At 39.4% G+C, this 13,768-nt stretch overlaps 1 protein-coding gene across 1 annotated transcript in view; it reads left to right on the top strand.

Annotated features, from left to right (window-relative positions):
• NFXL1 (nuclear transcription factor, X-box binding like 1) overlaps positions 1-13,768 on the top strand; it is a 52,178-nt gene that overhangs the window by 28,900 nt on the left and 9,510 nt on the right. The window contains exons 16-19 of the mRNA XM_035111970.3: positions 788-928; positions 5,153-5,319; positions 7,465-7,534; positions 12,358-12,462. Coding sequence (XP_034967861.3) covers positions 788-928; positions 5,153-5,319; positions 7,465-7,534; positions 12,358-12,462 — 483 coding nt within the window. The remainder of the gene's footprint in view (positions 1-787; positions 929-5,152; positions 5,320-7,464; positions 7,535-12,357; positions 12,463-13,768) is intronic.

Raw genomic sequence — 13,768 nt, forward strand, 5'->3', positions numbered from 1 at the left:
TACATCTGGAGGATTTTCTTAATTCTGATTGGACTTAACTGCCTGATGCGGAATCATCCCACACTAACAAGTTTCAGTTGTCCCATGGCAAATTGAACTGATGGATGTTGTGTTATCTACTGGATTTTATGGGGTAGTCATTGCTAAGGTTTGTACTAGGGCTGCAATCCTATACAGTTACTTGGGAGCACCTCCAACTGAACTCAGTTTGACTTGCTTCTGAGTAGACAAGCATAAAATTGTATTTTGCCTGTTCAAGCTTATTTTATCATGTATTCTGGATTTTAAAACCTATAATGCAAATATGTAAGCTAGTGGCAGTCTTGAAGGGAATTTTTTTCCAGAGTTTTAATTGCACAGCTTTCAAGAATACAACCTTATACCAAAACAAGTTATCAGAGGGCAAACTCTAGAATGTGTATTTCATCATAATCACTGATCTGCAGCAGTATATCTGCCACACTTCAGAAAACCTTTGAGGAGTCCAATTATTGTCAGCATTACTTAAATGTCAAGTTCACTCCAATTCCTGTTTTTACATGTTTCTGTACTTTTCCTTCTGACTCAAAGAGAGAGAGAGAGAATTATGGATTGTCTGCCTTGTCTGGAATATCTTTAGTTCTGATTTGGATGCTTATCGAAAGCAGAATTGATACGGGGTTTTCATATGCTGTTTCGTAATTCTGTTATGCCCATGTCCACATGGTCAAGTTTTAATTCTTATTTTATGGAAACTGTTGAATGTTGTCCACAGTGGTCCCCATACAAGTTGTCTTCCATCTTTCAGGTGAGTCCATTGGCATGTCATGCTGTGGGACCCTACTCCTGCAAAAGGTTGTGTGGAAGGCTCCTTGACTGCCAGAATCATACTTGCACGAAGGAATGCCATAAAGTTACTGAAACAGATAGTAACAACGATGTCCATAAGGTAAGCTTGACCTTTCTTGCAGCAGAGCAAAAATACCTTGCTCTCAGGTGCTGCAAAATGCAACCAGCTCAGATGCTTTTAAATGTTTTTGGTGTATGGTTCAGTTAGGTTTGACTGTCCATATTAAATGGCAATGGGTGTGTGGAGGAAAGCACATGGTTGTACATTAAATAATAAAACATGGGTTGTGGAGTCTTGTGGAGTTAAAATTTTATCCAGAAATAATACGTAACAGTCTTGCATCGTTTCTGTCCTTCATGGAAGTTCCTTGTAGGAATTTTAATAGTGTGAGTCAGCTGATAATGCCAAGCAAAATATATGAAATGGAAAGTAATAGCACTTCATATTAACACTGTGACAATAATTTCTTACACCATTATTGCTCTACTTTTAAAACTGTGGACCGGAGAGATGTCAGGTGTCCACCACAACCCATAAGACCTCTTTCCTCGGCAACAATTGCTAGCTTAGACATCATCAGTGTACATGTGAAGTCAGTTTTTTTTAAAAAAAATATTGGCAGCCCTTTTTGTTCATTATAAAGATAAAGAAATGGATGCGACTTTATTCTTCTTCTAATATTTTATCATTATTTAGCTTCTGACAGTTTAAACTACAAATACCGAAACAAAATAAACATCAAATAAAAAGAACAATACAGCACAATTTTCCAAGTTTCTGATACCCACTTTTGTTTTTATTACTGATCTGGTATTGATTTAGATCATTTTTGTTTCACGTAATATTTATAAATATGTGTACAGAATAGAAAACTAAAGCAACAACGTTTTACCTCTGAGTCTTTGTGGCAGTCTCCAGCTGATGTCTTCCCTATTCACAAAGTGAAATAAAAGAAAAGCCATATATTTTCAGGCTTTGACATCTGCATTCTTTTACCTAATAATCAAATTTTCGACTATAGCTTGTGGTTAGTAAAGAGAGTGAAGCTACGATCCCAGATTTGGGCAAAACACTATGACAAACTTTGGCTTACCTCAGCGTGGTGTGGGAATGAAAAGGACTAGGGGGGGAGCAAAGTGGCTGTGAGCTCCCCTCCAGGAGCTAACACATTCCCATGGTCCCAGTAAACCATAGTTTGTCTTAACGTGACATATGAAACAGTCACTGTCTTTCAGCCTGACCTTATATCATAGGATGGCTATGAAGATAATATGATGAGAGGGGAGAATCATTTGCACCTCCTTGAGAGACTTGGAGGAAAGGTGGGAATGATGTGAAAATAAATCAGCTATAATCTTGTTGGAATAAACTAGTTGGCAAAAACCGGTGTAGTGAGAAAACTGGCTGGAAGCATGTTGCTTGTGACCCGAGTTCTGGTGGCAAAAATAATGGGAAAATTCAGGTGATTGGCTATGGGAGGTTTTTGGAATGGCAAAATCATTCTAAAGATTCCGGGGGGAAAAGAAGAATTGGAAAGGTATGCTGACCAGATTGTTTTTATTTATTTAAGTAAAGTAACCATGTAATTGAGCGTGTTAATTTCTTATGCTAAAACATATTCCACACTTGTTGCCTGACCACTTATCCAAGTCGGTATTTGATACTTATTTTGTCGTGTTACGGTACGGAGATACAAGTTCATGGACATTTAAAGAAAATACAGTGGTACCTCGGGTTACAGACGCTTCAGGTTACAGACTCTGCTAACCCAGAAATAGTACCTCGGGTTAATAACTTTGCTTCTGGATGAGAACAGAAATCATGCGGCGGCAGCAGGAGGCCCCACTAGCTAAAGTGGTACCTCAGGTTAAGAACAGTTTCAGGTTAAGGACGGACCTCCAGAACGAATTAAGTTCTTAACCCGAGGTACCACTGTAATAAGGTACGGTATTTATTTATTGTGTTAAGATAGGAATAACTGAAGAAAAAAAATGCAAGGTAGCATGTGCCTTCCTATGCTTTTACTAATGGACTGATGATTTAAGTATCATGAGGGTTTTTGTTTCATATTTATTTACTTCGAAATTAGGTTTGAGCAAAATTAGTGCTGAATAACAATGTGTGAAATTCTTCAGAATTGTGTTCAGGTGAAGATTGCTGGGGAGAGAGGGGGTGCACAGGACTTTGGCAAACCCACCTAATGGAATAAATGCTGCCAAGCAACTTCACTTCCTTTATGTGTGTGTGACTCTAAATAACTGTCATTCCCTAATGAGGTGTTTTTTTTTAATTGAAGCACTTGTGGAAACAGACTTGTTTCCTGGACACTGTGCTAAAGGAGGCTAAAATCTCTTAAGTAAATTGCCCCATTGAAATAATGTTAAACCTAGTTACAGTGGATACAAATAAAGATATTTAACCTTTAAAGATTGTCCTCTTATCTGTGGTGAGGAATATGCAGCCATTCCTCTGACATGCTCCTTTTCAGCTGTTTGTAGAATAGATTCCTGTCTCTAAAAATTATTTGTTGCTAAGAAGACTATAAAAGTACAAAAATCATACTGATGAATAATGTGTGTGGTGCTGTCATTCACTGCCCTTGATACTATGTACTTTATGGCAGAAACTAAAAACAAGGCTTCCTTGAGTAGTAATTTTTGGCTTTTTGTGGTGTTTTTTTGTAACTTCTTGAATCCAATATATATTTGAACAGTGACGCCTTTATGACCCAAATTAATGTCTTTTAGTACTGTGCAGGTGAAAAGCAAAAAAAAAGTTTTGCTTTGTGCTCAAATGCCATAGTTACAATCACATAACAATTTCGTTCGTTTTAACCTTTCCGAGATTGACATTTGGTGGCATTAAATGTCATTTGCTTAGTCTCCACCTTTACTTCAGCTCTTGTTCTAATTCCCCTTTTGAAATTCAGTGCAGACTAGTTCAGCTACTTTTGACTGACAAGAGGGACCTGTGTGGTGCTCTGGTGGTTTCGTATATAACACTGCATGCATATGTAATAATAGAGTAATCAAGGTAAATGCATCTTAGTAGAGGAATTAAGCTAAATGCTTGGTAGCGGGGGAGGGGGAGTGAGTTTGGAATGGTAAGTGAGCGGATGAGAGTTTAAAGGGGAGTTTGATGGTGGGACAGTTTGAGTTCATTTGAGAGTTGCATGGAGAGTGGAGTTAGTGTGGAGTCCGGGAGTCTGTGCTCGATGGTGTAAGAGCAGGGTTAGTTTATTAATAGAGCACCAGTATTACAGTAACCATTGCTGTCTGTTTAATAAAGTGACAAATAAGATAAAGGCTGAAACCATACGCTTATGTACACCCAAGTAATCAGACAGCCCTTGTTGGTTATTTCCATTTAATAAATTATTCCATTATACCACACACCATTTATTTAGGTACACTAGGGTGGAGTAGTCAGCAGGAATAAAGGGGAGCTTTAGAAATACCCATCAAAGACCCATCAAAGACCCAGCTCAGACCTGTGCATCCTGTTAAGAGGGAGTATGGGGAGTGCCTGAGCATCTCATGGCAGAGGCAGGATTGGAGGGGGAGGCAGCGGCATAGGTGTGCTCCTGTTTAGGGTGCTAGCCAGCCAGCCATGCTTTCCTTCAGCATACCATTCCATCCAGTTTACAGTTTTTCTGTTCCACGTTCTGTGGCTGCTGAGCATTCTCAGTCCTCACGGCCTGTTTTTGGAAGGTGTTTTTTTAAAAGAATGTACTTCTGAAAACTGTGCATTTCCCAATTGCATCCTCCAAATGTGTTGATGCTTCACTCTTGTTTCTCAGTGGTTTTCTTGGGGCTGCAGTCCTATTGGCATTTGGCACCTGAGTTCGTCATGAGAAGGTGCAATTACAGGGTAATTCTGTATTACCTTTAACTTGCTGTTCATTTGCATTTTTTTAAACGTGTATTCTAGCCACCTGCAGAAGCCACAGTTAGCAACAGGGAAATGATCTTGCAGGTATATTTTGCTATGATGGGGGGGGGCAGGGGGCTTCACATGTGACGAGGAAGCGCTGCAAGATGACTGTGAAAGAGAGTGCTGTTGGTTGCCTGCAGTTCTAAGTAACCTATGAAGCTGCTCTTTGTGACTCCTAGAAACAAGAACAGTGTGCTGTTTTTATACCCTTGTTTTTTGTGTAGTTTTGAAACATTGCAGCTTGATTTTGTGATTTGCCTTCCTTTTAAAAAAAACATTTAGGTTTGTTTGCTTAACCATGTACAACCATGGTTTTAAAAAGGGGTTATTGAACTAATAAATTGTCCAAAGAACAAATAATTCCATCACTTCATTTCCCCGTGTTTCTAGGCAAGTCAAGAATGTTCTCAGTGTGAAGAAGAATGCTCCAAGCCACGGCCACCTGGGTGCCCTCATTCATGCCCCCTGCCTTGCCACCCTGGAGATTGCCCACCGTGTGCCCAGATGATACGGGTGAAGTGTCACTGCAAACTCACTAGCTTGTACATTGAATGCATGTAAGTAATTAAAGGAGACTCTGCTTCAGCTTTGAATATGAAAAATACTATGCAGTGTGTATAGGGAAGGGGCTTTTCTCTCCCCCCCTTTCTTCTGGGATGTTGGAAATGGATGCAGCAAAAAGCCTGTTCAAGCCTGTTCAAGCTGGCTTGGAGCAACTGTGTCTGCCCACTTGGTCTTTCCAACATGATATAGGGGCCCATATCCATAGTGTTCCTATGCTACACATTCATCTGGAAAGGTCTATCTGAACAAGAACATTGAATACATGGGGTAGGCTTCGCTATCAAAAACGACCTTGTGAAGCTCTTGTCAGAAGTCCCTACCGGCATTAATGAGAGACTCTCAACCCTTCGAATAAAGCTCTCCAAAAACCAACAGGCTACTACCGTATTATAAGCGCTTATGCACCAACACTGGATGCCGATGAAGACATTAAAGAAAATTTTTACTCTCAGCTGGATACCAACCTATCAGAGACGCCTAAGGAAGATAAACTTAACCTCCTGGGTGATTTTAATGCAAGAGTTGAGCGAGATTTCGATCTGTGGCCTGGGACTATTGGGAAAGGAGTTGGCAACAGCAACTAGAACAGAATCTTACTTTTGACAATATGTGCAGTGCACAACCTTGTTATCACCAACACACTGTTTCGACAGAAAAATAAATTTAAAACTTCATGGAGGCATCCTCGATCAAACCACTGGCATCTCTTAGACTATGTTATTGTCCGTGCTAAAGATCGCCATGATGTGCTCCTTACCAGAGCTATGATGAGCACCGACAACTGCTGGACATATCACTGACCAATATGCTCCACGATGGCTATCAAGATTATACCTCGACGCAGGCTTCAAGGAAGGAAACCAAGGCGCAAAATGAACACGCAAACCCTTCAAGATCCCATTAAGCGGGATTGCTTCCAAACGACTCTTAAGGACATCTGTTTTCAGAATTCCCAGATAACATTGAGGAACACTGGACCAAGCTAAAAACATCCATTATTGCAGCCTGTGAACAAACTACAGTGGTACCTCAGTTTAAGTACACAATTGGTTCCGGATGTCTGTACTTAACCTGAAGCGTACTTAACCTGAAGCAAACTTTCCCACCAAAAGTAATGGAAAAAGGATGAATCCGTTCCACTCAGTCCACAGAGTACTTAAACTGAAGCGTACTTAACCCGAAGTATGAGTGTAGTAGGTTCTGGAAGTCCGTACTTAAACTGAAGCGTACTTAACCTGAAGCGAACTTTCCCATTGAAAGTACTGGAAAGTGGATTAATCCATTCCAGATGGGTCCGCGGAGTACTTAAACTGAAAGTACTCAAACCGAAGCTGCTCTACCCATGCGGCCTTTACTGCCTCAGATTGTTCCTACGTGAGCCCGCAGTCGGCTCTGGCCATGAGACAGCTGTTAGGGGACTTTCCGCCTCCGTTTCGAACAGCCGATCCAGCTACTTTAAAGTGCAACAGCCACTTTCCGCTCCCTGGGGCTGGATTACACAACAGTTTCCAGCGTAAACTATTGCCACTCAACAGTTAAGCCGAAAAGGTTGCCTTCTGCTAACAGCTACTGCTATTTACTTCCTACTTCCAACAGCACTCCGTGTGTGTGTGTGTGTGTGTGTGTGTGTGTGTGAGAGAGAGAGAGAGAGAGAGAGAGAGAGAGAGAGAGAGAGAGAGAGAGAGAGAGAGAGACCTGGGTGAGTGACACATATGTGGCAGGCAAGGCATTTTTTTTCATTAGAAGAAATTGTTTAGTAAACATTGGGTCGCTAATGAGCCCCGTTCAGCTGCCGGCAAAGTGGCAAGAGCAATAATAGCAAGCATTAGTGTTGTGCTCAAAACGTCCCCCAATACAATGCAAACTTTTAAGAACAAAGTACCACTGTTTTTATGAGCTACTTAATGAAGATGAAAACAACCAAGAGTTTGGTGGCATCTTAAATACTAACAAATGTATTATGGCATAATCTTTTGTTTATTAAAACCCACTTTTTCAGATGTGCGACGTGTTGCCTTTATTTGGCAGGATGTGCTCGCTCTCGCTCTCTCACGCACTTTGTAAACAGTGTGTACTTGTTCATTTTAACTCCTTTTCAAATGTTGTTGTCTTTCTCGATTTAACTCTCATTTCTTCAGAAAAATCACCTGTGCCGACTTAAAGGAAAAAGATGAGCTGAATTCCTGCAAAAATCAGTGTCCAAAAGAGGTAAGTTATATATGAATTAAAAATATTTGGGGAATATTTAATAGGTACTGCAAGTAACCCCCCCCTTCTTAAGATTCATTTCTTTGTGGTTTTTTTTACTTATTAAACACTGGCAAAATAACATGAGATACTTAAGTGTGTATTCCCATTTGCAAGTGTACTTTTATTCCACAATTTTCACTGTGCGAAACTCTGGAGGTGGTGGTGGTGGTGGTTCGTTGTTGTTGTTGTCGTTCTTGAAACTGGTAGGGGAGAATAGAGAAAAGGTATATTATTCTGATATATGTGTGATGCAAGATAAATAAAAAATAAAAAATGATTTAATAACCAAAACATAAAAAACTGTAGATAATAATTTTCTTTGGCATGCTACCCAACTTGTAAAAGGGACGTGGTTGGCGCTGTGGTCTAAACCACTGAGCCTCTTGGGCTTGCCGATCAGAAGGTCGGCGGTTCGAATCCCCGCAACAGAGTGAGCTCCCGTTGCTCTGTCCCAGCTCCTGCCAACCTAGCAGTTTGAAAGCATTTCTGTGCAAGTAGATAAATATGTACAGTGTTCCGTTGCGCCAGAAGCCGTTTAGTCATGCTGGCCACATGCACCGGAAAGCTGTCTGCAGACAAACGGCGGCTCCCTCAGCCTGAAAGTGAAATGAACGGCGCAACCCCATAGTCACCCTTGACTGGACTTGACCGTCCAGGGGTCCTTTACCTTTACTTTTCCTAGCTTGTGTACTTAAGAACTAGCCTTGTAAGAACAGGCAACCAGGAATTCCATGCAGGTGCATGAGGACAAGGGATGGAGTGCTTCGTCCCACCTTCACCAGCACCTAGCAGGCCATTATTATTATTATTATTAACAATAATTATAGACAAGTAACTTTTGGGGGCTTATTAGAAGGGTACATTAGCCCTACTGTTAGCCTCTACACAGAAAAGTGTACATTTCTTACAAAACAGAAGAGTAAGGCCAGAATAAACAGGGTTTATTTTCTCTTTCTTGCTGGCAAGGGGATATTAACTCTTCCCATTAGGGCTTTGGGGAGAAAAGCAAAACACTTGTTAACCTCTAAACCAGAAGTCACCAACCTTTTGGGGCTCATGGGCAGATTTACAAACCAGAAAAACAGTCATGGTCACCAAGCACACACCACAGTTGTGTATCCGCACACACACACACTTCCCTGTCCCTAGCAATTAGGCTTGGACAATTTTAAAGCCTGGGGAAATAAATAAGGTTTTTGCCACTGAGTAGACCCTTTCCCTATTAGCCACAGTTTTCCCCTCGCCAGCCAGGAAGATCATCCACCTCTGTAACAACTAGGCTACAATAGAAGGCATTCCTCCCTAAGCATATTGGAACTATCACTTCCTCCACTAACATGCTCACGTGGCTGCATTGAGTTCCTGGCTCCCTATAGCTACGAGGCTAGTGTTTAAAAGCAAGCGTGGTCTAACAAGTTTATTTCCATGTTATTTAAAATTAACCTAGTTTTAAGTTTTAAAAGAAACTTACCGGTAGCATTTACATTTTTTTATTTAAACAATTAATCCAATTAAAATTTTAATAATAATAATAATTCTTTAAAAATGTGAGGTTTTGAGCTACAGTAGTACTAAGCACAGAAGGAGCTTTCACTGTCTGGTGCAAGTGATACCTCTTTAGTGTCCCTCTCCCTTTCGTTTTAGGGAAAAAGCAAACTTTGATGCTGCCAGAGGTAAAACTTTCAGTGCCCTATAACAGAAAGTTCATAGAAACAGCAACTATTGCTGACATTTTGCTAATATGGAATTCAAGGCAGTGTAATGTAAATTTAATTGGATGGTATTATGTTTTATAAGTATTGTTGCATTTTATGACATTTTGTCCCATCACCTTAAATGGGCAATTGCACCCTAAAATGCAGCGTATAAATAATTAAATAATAATAGGCAACAGTTGTGTTCCATTGGTATGAGAATCAGCCTAGTCCCTCTCCATGCTTGCATTTTACTCTCTGCTCCTTCTGTTGTGGCTGCAAAGAGATTTGAAGCTTGCATTTTAGATTAATCACATTTTAAATGTGTTGTCTGAACCCTAAACTGTGGTTATTCTTAACTGTGGTTAGTAAAAAAAGCAAGTAGCTTCATAAACTATTGTTTGAAGTTGGATTTTTTGTCTGCATTCAGGGATAGGGTAAACAGAGAGGTTTAAACCTCAACACCCTCATGGAGATCCAAATCAACATCTTCCCAATCATCCGATGGATCATATACAAATGTGGGGAATGTGTAAGCCTCATGGGAGCCTCGGCTCATGGTCATATTGTTGAGCTATGGTTTAGTGTGGCATCTGAACCAGCCTACTGCGAAGTTTAGATATTGTGCTCTTTCAGAGTATTTTGCTTTTTTATCACTTTGATGTAAAGCTAGAAAAATATACTGTATAAGGCACACAGTATGTCAGAGAGATGCTTGTTTCTTGAGCAGTGAATAGAATATTGTTTTGACGGGCAGAATGTGGCATGTGATTTGAGTCATATTATTTTATGCTTAAGTTCCAAACAATGTGAATTAAATCTTGCTATAAGAAAATGTTAGCATTACATTTAAAAAAAAACCACACACAAAAAAACCATTGCTGACTTAGAAAGTCATGGTGAAATATTTGAGAGTGATGCTTGATGTTTAATGTTTTATTGTGTTTTTATATTTTGCTGGAAGCTGCCCAGAGTGGCAGCATATAAATAATACAACTAATACAATATAATACAATACTGAGGTCCAGCGCCGAGGGCCTTCTGGTGGTTCCCTCCCTGCGAGAAGTGAGGTTACAGGGAACCAGGCAGAGGGCCTTCTCAGTAGTGGCACCCACCCTGTGGAACGCCCTCCCATCAGATGTCAAGGAAATAAACACCTATCTGACTTTTAGAAACAAAATAAAAAATTCCTTCCAGTAGCACCCTAGAGACCAACTACACCTATCAGCCAGTCACCCATTCCCACCACCCTTCTGAGTAATACCCCTCCCCACCCTTGCACTATATATAAGGGTCTGGTGACTTCTGTTTCAGTGCATCTGAAGAAGTGTGCATGCACACGAAAGCTCATACCAATGACAAACTTAGTTGGTCTCTAAGGTGCTACTGGAAGGAATTCGTTTATTTTGTTTCGACTAGGTCAGACCAACATGACTTTTAGAAGACATCTGAAGACAGCCCTGTTTAGGGAGGTTTTTAATGTTTGATGTATTATGGTGCTTTTAATATTCTGTTGGGAGCTGCCCAGAGTGGCTGGGGAAACCCAGCCAGGTGGGTGGGGTATAAATAATAAATCATTATTGCTTTTACTTATGCAACTCAGCTAAAATTAATTGCTCCCATGAAGGAATGGATGGTTTAAAAATCCTAGGAGAATAGAAAGGTCTTTCTTTATCTGGTGAAAAAAAGTACCAGACAAGCCTCACTGGGGATGATAGTCGAAACAAATTCCAAGTATGTTGGAAAATGTACTTGGCCAATAATAATAATAATAATAATAATAATAATAATATATTATTATTATTATTATATGCCATGATCCCTGTTGGCTACCCACTTTACCTCTCAGTGCAGGAGGAGTCTGTCCTGGTTTACATGAACTGTGTGGGAGCATGCTGAGCTGAATTCTGGGTGCTCCACTGTCCACCTGACTATTGCATATATGCTCAGGACCATGTTTGAATCGGCCCACGGAAGCAAAAATCACTGTATTAAAAGCTTGTTGAATAAATGTGCAGATGCTGATACCTAAACATAAATTTGAACTTGAAAGCATTTATACCATACCCCCATCTGGTTATACATTTGGTTATATCATGTATTGTATAATGCAAGTAGTCTTCTTGATTTATTAATACAAAAATACATTTACTAGCAAACTGAAAATGTAAAAAACAGACATCCTAAATATTAAAATAATTATGGCCCCTGTGACATTTCCCCCCTAAGAGCAGTCTGCAGAAGCAAATTCACATTAAAAATGAGGCTCTCCAGATAAAAAAAAATCCCCCCAACCTACTGGAAACAAAAACATTTCTATAAATCGTGAACTCAATGCAAAGTTTAGGTACTTGCTTCTGAGTTTGTTTGTTTTTAAAAAATACTCTTTAAAAAGTATCTGAAAGTTCTTATAGTTATTTTTCTTCGTGTTTGTTTCTTCAGTTTTTGAAAAATCATACTGGAAAGAATGGATGTTTTATTGGAATTCTCCCAGAATGGCCATATTCAGGCATTTGGGGCGAACATGTGTAGGTTTAAGGAATATTAGAAGCCCTTTCAGTCCTTCTCACTGAATGCAGGAAGCCCGTGAGTGTCTCCCCACACCATGGCACCATCTCAGGACTTCCTGCAGCCAATCAGAAGCCGTGCCTTGGTTTCTGAACGTTTTGGAAGTCAAACGGGCTTCAGGAAAGGATTCTGTTTGACTTCCAAGGTACAACTGTATAGGTTAGGCATGTTTGAGGTGGGTGCAGAATTGGGAGCTGGATTGCTTATCTTTGACGTTGGAATCCAGTAGATGTTTGCAACAATGAGCAACTACCTTCTGAACAGCGGTCATGCTAGATAAAGCATGACAAATGACAAGACGGAAATGCAATTGTTGCATTAAAAGTGGATTGTATAGAAGATCTCTTTGCATCATAGCTTCCAAAATCTTCAAGGATTAGGAGCAGAATAAATATGTAAGAAACAAATTCAAGTCAACAGTAACAAAGCATTTATTTAGCAGTTTTGAAATATCACTCAGGAGTCGTGCTGGTGCTCCATTTCAGACTATCATTTTCTTTCCGCTAACCCATGTTATAGTTGTCCTGTGGTCATCGATGTAAAGAGATCTGTCATTCTTCCGACTGTCCTCAGAATTGCAACCAGAAGGTTAAAGTCAGGTGCCCTTGCAAGAGACTCAAAAAGGTAATTTCATACTCTTCTGAAATCTTTTACTTTTCTATTAAAATATTTTATTGATATTTTTATTCAATTCAATTTTTTTAAAAAATATGGTATTGTTATACCACTCCTCATAATAACTAACCCAGGATAGTTTTGTGGTATGTATTAAAGGCTAAGCAGTAAGATATGTAGGATAAAACTATTAAAAGCAATAAACCGAGGTCGCAAATTGTGTATCAGTTAAATGGCATAGTGAAAACTTTCTGGTATTTAAGACGCAACATCCTTCCACTTTTAAAAATATCTGAGAAAATTAAAATGTCTTTACCTGACGCCTAAGCTATAACAGTGGGTGCTAGTTCCACATAACGTTTGCTAGTTTTTTACATTTTAGATATTGAAATTATTTTAAAATCATTTAACATTTAATGTGAGCCACCTTGTTAAATGGTCTCTGAAAAATGGATAATTTTTTTATCTAATGTGAATTCCAAAATTCCCATGACAGTGGTGCAAATATAATTCTGAAATGGGGAAAATACTATGGAATTTCTACCTTTATAACATTTTAGAGTGAAGATGGTTGCTTAGATTTCATAGCCTTAAAAGAAATCATTGCACAGTTAATTGAATTAAATGTGTTCAGACTTCAGAATTATCGTGGGAAATATATGAGTATAGTTTAGCTCAAGTATGGCTAGTCCAGAGCAAGAAGAGGAAATACATTTTCCTAGCCAGTAATCAGGAAAAGGCATATTTAATTACATAAAAAACTGGACCAAGAACAGTTGTTAAACTTGTGAATCCCTAATGCATTTTACAGAAGACGTTCTCGTAGTCTCACTGCAACTGTGGTGTCATCATCACCCCTGAAGCAGACAGTTTAATGGACAAATGACTTCCTCTTACATGACATTATTAATTGTTTTGCCAGAAAGCAATAATTTTCATTTTTAATAACACTTTTCTGAAAAAGAAGAATTGCTTAACACAAGTAGTGTCTGGCTTTTTGAGGAAAAGCAATTTATAAATGTAACAAACAAATAGTGTATAACGTCATCTTTTGGGATCTGAAATGCTCACGTAATCCATGCCTGCAACATGGGACCCATCTCTCTCTCTCTCTCTCCCTCCCCCCTCTTTATTACAACATATATGTCTGCTTTCATGTTCCCCTTTTTTGTACGCATACCTGATTAGAGCGAGTCCCTAAAACATCTCGTGTTAATTGCAGCGCCTTCTGTCAAATATAAGGCTCATATAGGAAATGCTGGAAAGGCATGTTAAGAAATCAGCTGTTTGGTTAATGCACTATAAAGAACACAAC

This window comes from Zootoca vivipara, chromosome Z1 (assembly GCF_965207765.1).
Source record: "Zootoca vivipara chromosome Z1, rZooViv2.hap1.1, whole genome shotgun sequence".
Classification (NCBI taxonomy): domain Eukaryota; kingdom Metazoa; phylum Chordata; class Lepidosauria; order Squamata; family Lacertidae; genus Zootoca; species Zootoca vivipara.